At 38.2% G+C, this 7,252-nt stretch overlaps 2 protein-coding genes across 4 annotated transcripts in view; one reads left to right on the forward strand and one right to left on the reverse strand.

The window, feature by feature from the left end:
• Positions 1–7,252, reverse strand: part of LOC140942388 (NACHT domain- and WD repeat-containing protein 1-like) — a 34,647-nt gene that overhangs the window by 16,890 nt on the left and 10,505 nt on the right. The gene's annotated exons all lie outside the window — the stretch shown is intronic.
• LOC140942389 (cholinephosphotransferase 1-like) overlaps positions 5,141–7,252 on the forward strand; it is an 11,249-nt gene continuing 9,137 nt past the window's right edge. For both annotated transcript variants that reach the window (XM_073391357.1, XM_073391359.1), the window contains exon 1: positions 5,141–5,494. In XM_073391357.1, coding sequence (XP_073247458.1) covers positions 5,270–5,494 — 225 coding nt within the window. In that variant the 5' untranslated portion in view covers positions 5,141–5,269. The remainder of the gene's footprint in view (positions 5,495–7,252) is intronic.

Consider the following 7,252-nt stretch of genomic DNA (forward strand, 5'->3'; position numbering starts at 1 on the left):
CAGTATCCCGTTACTGCGCATGCACCAAACTTTGATTTTTGGACAGGATGTCGCGAAATCAAAAGATGCGAGGAGAGTAAGAGAATCTTGAAAAATCCGTTTGCATCGCGCTTGGCCGGGTTCAATACGACACTAAAACTTCTCAGGATTATAGATCAATGATATATTGTTCCTGTTAAGTTTCGATTTGGGCAAAATCTGGATTTTTTGGCGTTCCCTTTATTGCCGTTGGCCGGAGGACCAAAAGATTGGAAGCACTTTAATGCCGATTGAAGGCTTATTTCTTCTGCTAGCTTCCATGCAAGCTCAGATAATCGTGAAAGGAATACGCAGAAATGAAACAGCAACAATAAAGACTGTAAGAAAGAATCTGTTGGGACATTGATGTGACTGAGGAGATCTTGTGGAGGGGAACTTCGTGAAGCAGAATGTTTTGCAACGACGCGTTAGTAAACTTTTAAATGAATCTCCCTGCGGCCGACAAAATCGAACAAACAGGCGCTATATGTTTTGAAAAACTAGTGACATGAAATCATAATATCATTTTTGACTAACCTTTGTGATGATTCATAGCGTTGAGATTGCATTTTTATTATGTCTTTCAAACGTTTGAGGCTAGAACGCGAGCAAATCAGGCAGATATTACTGGACTTGGAACGATAATACTCTTAGTAAATTTACGTTGTTCGTGTTGCGGTTTCATAGAGTAAACGTATTGAGATGGGTCTAAAGGGCATTGAGATGAGTTAATCGTACAGTGGGGTTTACATTAAAACTCTTTTAGCAATAACTGAAATGTCACGTGACAAGGTATTCTATACTGGAAATGCTCACACGATCTTCTAGTTTTAGTAAATGTACGCTGTTCGTGTTGCAGTTTCACAGAGTAAACGTGTTGAGATGAGACAAAAGAGCATTGAGATGAGTTAATCCTACAGTGGGGTTTACATAAAAACTGTTTTAGCAATAACTGAAATGTCACGTGACAAGTTATTCCATACAAGAAATGCTCACACCAGCTTCTAGTCTTAGTAAATATACGCTGTTCGTGTTGCCATTTCACAGAGTAAAGGTGTTGAGATGGGTCTAAAGAGCATTGAGATGAGTTAATCCTACAGTGGGGTTTACATAAAAACTGTTTTAGCAATAACTGAAATGTCACGTGATAAGTTATTCCATACAAGAAATGCTCACACCAGCTTCTAGTCTTAGTAAATATACGCTGTTCGTGTTGCCATTTCACAGAGTAAAGGTGTTGAGATGGGTCTAAAGAGCATTGAGAAGAGTTAATCCTACAGTGGGGTTTACATAAAAACTGTTTTAGCAATAACTGAAATGTCACGTGATAAGTTATTCCATACAAGAAATGCTCACACCAGCTTCTAGTCTTAGTAAATATACGCTGTTCGTGTTGCCGTTTCACACAGTAAACGTGTTGAGATGGGTGTAAAGGGCATTGAGATGAGTTAATCCTACAGTGGGGTTTACATTAAAACTGTTTTTGCAATAATTGAAATGTCACGCGACAAGTTATTCCCTGACGGAAATGCTCACACAAGCTTCTAGTCTTAGTAAATATACGCTGTTGGTGTTGCTGTTTCACAGCGTAAACGTGTTGAGATGGGAGTAAAAGACATTGAGATGGGCTCAATATACGGTAAGGTTGACAATGAAATTATTTCACTGATAATTGAAATTGCATGTGAGAAGTTATTCAGGGTTATTCAGCACTCGAACCTTTCGTACAAGCTACAAGCGTTATAAATGTTCCATGCATGTTTGTGACGCTTTTTCTCGTACTAAACGTGTTGAGATGGATGTAATGGGCATTGAGATGAGCTAAACATACGGTATAAATTATAACAAAATTGTAATAATGACAGGTAATATGCAGCATTAAAAGTTATTCCGTAGGAAACCTTGCATGAAACTAAGATCAAATACCCCACCATTGCGATGTCACGCAACAAATACTCGTCATTCAGAAAAGCTGAACGGGTTTGAAAAACCTTGTTTAAGGCGAATGTAACAGTTCTCTTACTGGTTCTTATAAATAATGTGAATATTTCTCGCTTAAATCGAATTGGCAGACAACTTCAGCCTGTCGAATTGGCAGCCAGCGAACTGGCAGTGAATTGGCAGACAACTTCAGCCTGGTGGAACGATTGACCTCTGACACGAGTTTCAAATTAGAAAATATGTTTTTAAGGTGACTCGACCCAGTTTTTTTGGGGGGGTACCATCCTACTTTGAAGCTCTCTGGTATCCCCACCTTTACTTTTATCGTAAGTCTAACACATAGAATGGATAACATATAGATCAATCTACAATATAACATAAAATTTTTGGCGATCGGAGTAAATGTCACGTGGTTATAATGCCACGCCCCTTTGAGGTCTGAGTCGAAAATCTGCTGTTGCCGGCATTTTTTCGTGAAAATCTCTCGGCTACACATAGTGCGCATTAGTGCCTTGCGCTGAACAGAGTTTCACCAAAATCGCAAAGACCCAATTCGAGAAATTCACCGGTTTCCAAATTTAGGTCATAATTTATGCGAAAATGATAAGCAAACTTTACAGGGATTATATCTAATAAACTATGAGATTCATCTCTTTATTTAGGGCATCGTTATAACAGATGGGTCCTTGCAAGTCAGCAAAACGCTTTAGGGCCTTGTAAATGCGCGCGATTTCGAGCAAAGCAAACATATAGAAATTATAGTTTTCGCTATTTGTTGACGTTTGTCAGCGTTTAAGAGTCCTTCTCACGAAAAAAGCATTTTCTTAAAAATTCGTAGTTTTTTTTCCTTCAAATTTTTTCAGGGCCACAATTGATTAACTAAATACCCGGACTCTGAATTTCATGGTCATTGAAAAACTGTGACATTATCTTCTTTAAGCCCAAACTTGAGTAAACATTGAAGATTTTTAGCGTTTTGGCTGAGTTTGTGCTTTGGGAGTTGTCTATTGTTTCTAGTCTGTCATTATACAGCATTCTTGTTCAGCACGCGTGCAATGACCACGCTTGGCTGACTTCCGAATGCTCACCGAGATATAATAATTTTGGTACAGTGAGACAGGCCATCGCGTGATATATAGAGGTTTAATTCACAATTTTTAATCAATTCTCGTGCTTCTTGTGCCTTTGCAAAAAAAATCAAGAAGTGCTACACACTAAATCTACTTACTATTAAAAAAATATCATTTTTTCATAGGTTTAATGCAAGCCAATAATTAAACCAACTCGTGACGGGAATATCTCGGTGAGCATTCGGAAGTCAGCCAAGCGTGGTCATTGCACGCGTGCTGAACAAGAATGCTGTATAATGACAGACTAGAAACAATAGACAACTCCCAAAGCACAAACTCAGCCAAAACGCTAAAAATCTTCAATGTTTACTCAAGTTTGGGCTTATAGAAGATAATGTCACAGTTTTTCAATGACCATGAAATTCAGAGTCCGGGTAGTTAGTTAATCAATTGTGGCCCTGAAAAAATTTGAAGGAAAAAAACTACGAATTTTTAAGAAAATGCTTTTTTCGTGAGAAGGACTCTTAAACGCTGACAAACGTCAACAAATAGCGAAAACTATAATTTCTATATGTTTGCTTTGCTCGAAATCGCGCGCATTTGCAAGGCCCTAAAGCGTTTTGCTGACTTGCAAGGACCCATCTGTTATAACGATGCCCTAAATAAAGAGATGAATCTCATAGTTTATTAGATATAATCCCTGTAAAGTTTGCTTATCATTTTCGCATAAATTATGACCTAAATTTGGAAACCGGTGAATTTCTCGAATTGGGTCTTTGCGATTTTGGTGAAACTCTGTTCAGCGCAAGGCACTAATGCGCACTATGTGTAGCCGAGAGATTTTCACGAAAAAATGCCGGCAACAGCAGATTTTCGACTCAGACCTCAAAGGGGCGTGGCATTATAACCACGTGACATTTACTCCGATCGCCAAAAATTTTATGTTATATTGTAGATTGATCTATATGTTATCCATTCTATGTGTTAGACTTACGATAAAAGTAAAGGTGGGGATACCAGAGAGCTTCAAAGTAGGATAGTACCCCGCCAAAAAAAAACTGGGTCGAGTCACCTTAAAGCGAGCGGAACGAGATTTTCGGGTCGCGAGGCGGCCCAGCTAGCGATAAAATCGCGAGGAGTCTTCGAACCGCAAGCCAAATTTTTATATAAGACGAAAGACTTCTTCGAAAGTCTAAAATATTACTTGAGAATATAAACAACAAATCTCTGTCGGCGGTGCGGTCCGGAAGGAAATCTTGTCTAGTAAATTTGACAGTTCTATTGTCTTTTGAAGAAAAAACAGATGACGCTCGCGCGTGCGCATAATCGGGACACTGTCCCTTTAAATTTACAGTGACACCCACTTTCACAAAAAGCTTCTCATTTCTAAATCGCGTTAATATTTTAATTTTTTAAAAGAAATAAGCAATAATCTGGAACTATTAAGCTTTCAGAAAATGTACGGTTTATGGGGGTATTTGTTAAAAGTAAAAGCGCTAGTGCTGATCAACGCGAGGAGGGTGCTTGAGGGTGGATGATACCTTAATCACCCTCCCTCCCATGGGTTTCAAGAGGGGGCCACTTTAAACCTGTTTCCATGCGCCATTGGTAGTCTTTACACTAGAGCCTAAATAAGCTAAGACATATTTCAAGACAAGTAAATTTTAATTACTTCAAGTAAAATAAAGCTTCACACACAACCGATTCTTTTTTAATTCAGGTTATTTTCCCACGCAACAAAATTAAGATTGATCGGACATGTCTCGCCTTCCTCAAAGCTCAAGAAACCGCAAAACCGCGAGTCAGCTAAGTCGGTCATAAGGATGGTTTTCAAGTCGCTTGAAACTTTCTTGAATCGTATCAACTTTCCGACTTTAATGAGATGCAAAGCAAAGTTACTTGAGATCTTACTTAGGCCTTCACACACGAATTTTTGCCTAAGTAAGACTTAGCGGCTCTTAAAGTCTTACTTAACAGCCTAGTGTAAAGACAACTTGACTTGTGGACGATTGCGTGACAGAAGAATGTCTGGGTTACCTGTGCATGTGCTTGCGGCTTAGCGCCCGCGCCAAAACAGTTGTAACCAGGCCTTATTGTGTTCGAAGAATGAAACCAGCGAAGCGGTAAATACATATGTTTATGTAAGCTTGTATTTGCAAGACGAGCAATACGTGGAAAATCTTCGCTTTGGCAAAAAAAATCAGGGACATAGACGCTTCTATAGAGGAGGATAATCAATAATGATAAGTGTTTTAAATGAAAGGCAACTCAAACGTCTTTCAGAGCACAAGTATAGCGCGGAGTGTTGCACGATTTTAGATCCTTATTTTCAAGTCTACTGGCGATGGCTTGTTGAACAGTTGCCGTTGTGGTTGGCTCCAAATACTCTTACAGTGTCGGGATTAGCAGTCAATGTTATCACGTCACTCATTTTAATTGGTTACTGCCCTCAAGCGAAAGGAGAGGTGGGTTTGTGCATAAAAGCAGGTTATTTAATTTGAAGTGATTGTATGATAAAAACTGTACATGTATTGAATGCATGAGCTTACAATGTTCATGGTAAATAATGCATGTTTTTCTTCACTTTGTTTTCCTTATTGATTACAGTCTAAATACTTGTCGTTGTTAGCTCTTGAATCTTTCACTATAAAGTATTATTTGCCATTATAGGATTTTAATCGTCTTTTGTTAATGAAGCATTTACATTTTACCTTTGTGGTCTGGCTTGCCGGTAGACGAGCTTCTGTCGTATAAATTAACATGTAAACTGAACTTACATGTATAAAGCTTAATTAGACAGTGTAAGTTTCCGTTAAAACTTATAACAGACTACGCCCCTCTATGGCACCATTTATTAGCTTGCATTTTCCAATTTCCCTTTTGTAGTTTGTACAATGCTTGGTTAATTTAGGTTTCTGGGGAACTGACCACCTACCCTTCCCCTAAGCCAACATTTTGCCCTAAGTGAGAAGTAAGCATTAATGTTGGCTTAGAGATGGGTAGGTGGTCAGTTTCCCAGAAGCCTAAACTGATCGTCAATAAGTCACCTGCTATTGTGATTATAAACCAGGGAAACCCCTGTACCAAAGCTGGTCCTTGTGGCCCAGGGTGGGGAATAGGCTTTTGGACATAAATTATGGTAGCACTTTTTCAAGCTTTTTTAGAGAGACAGAAGCAATTAGCCTTGTTTAAGCATTTTGTGGCATTTTCCCAAAATTATTTTTTTTTAGAAAATGTAGACTTGTGCTCAACTTTGAAAAAAAAAACAAAATCAACAAAACGAAACGAAAAAAGCAATTCAAATGCTACCCTAATACGTGGCTTGATTTCCTCCTTTTTTTGGGCTCATTTCCCGAACAGTGGCTGGTAATCAGGAAAACAGCTGTTTAGAGGATGAGTTTAGCTGTATTGTGACAAGGAGCCCAAAACTGACCGCTTTTGATTTATTCACATTCTTTCGTACAGATTTAATCCAATCAGAAGCCAGCTGGAAACTGTCCTTGACTTCTGATTGGCTAATGTCTGCATGAAAGAATGTGAATTAATTAACTTAGGTGGTCATACTTTTGAGCTCCTTGCTTTAAGACTTTTAACTTGTATAAGTTGTTGGTATGCCACTTACACATTTTTGTTAGCATTGCAACCCTGTTAAAATGTTAATAATTAATAAAGAAGCCTCCTTATAAAATGAGTATTATCAAAGAATTTTACTGACTTATTTTGGGGAGAAGGAGCATTTTTTTCATTATTCAGGGGAGAAATGGAGCATTTTAGTGGGGGAAATTAACGCATAATACACAAAAGGCATCTGGTGAATCTGCCCACAGTTTTCTTCTTGGTGCTGAAATTAAAACCACCATATTTTCGTAATTATAAAATATCTTAAGTTGGTATTTATTTCAGACTTGGCTAGCTTGACCTGTTCTGCATTAATCTGTTTGAACCATATGGTTGACCAAGGCTGATAATAACATAACTGGATTGAGTAACGTGGGTTTTCAGTCAAAATCAAACCCAACCATTCTACCAATTTACCAAATTAGTAACCAAGAACACATTAATTTTCATCTTTGTGCTTCTTTTTCTTTCTAGAACTACTGAATAACTTTTTTAAAACTTTTCACTTGACCTGGAACAATATTTTAAAACTGGGCACCACGCTGGACAAAACAAAGATAAACGGTCATGTATACTGGTGACAAAACAAAACACATGCTCAGCCC

The sequence above is a fragment of the Porites lutea genome, chromosome 6, assembly GCF_958299795.1.
Source record: "Porites lutea chromosome 6, jaPorLute2.1, whole genome shotgun sequence".
Taxonomy (NCBI): Eukaryota; Metazoa; Cnidaria; class Anthozoa; order Scleractinia; family Poritidae; genus Porites; species Porites lutea.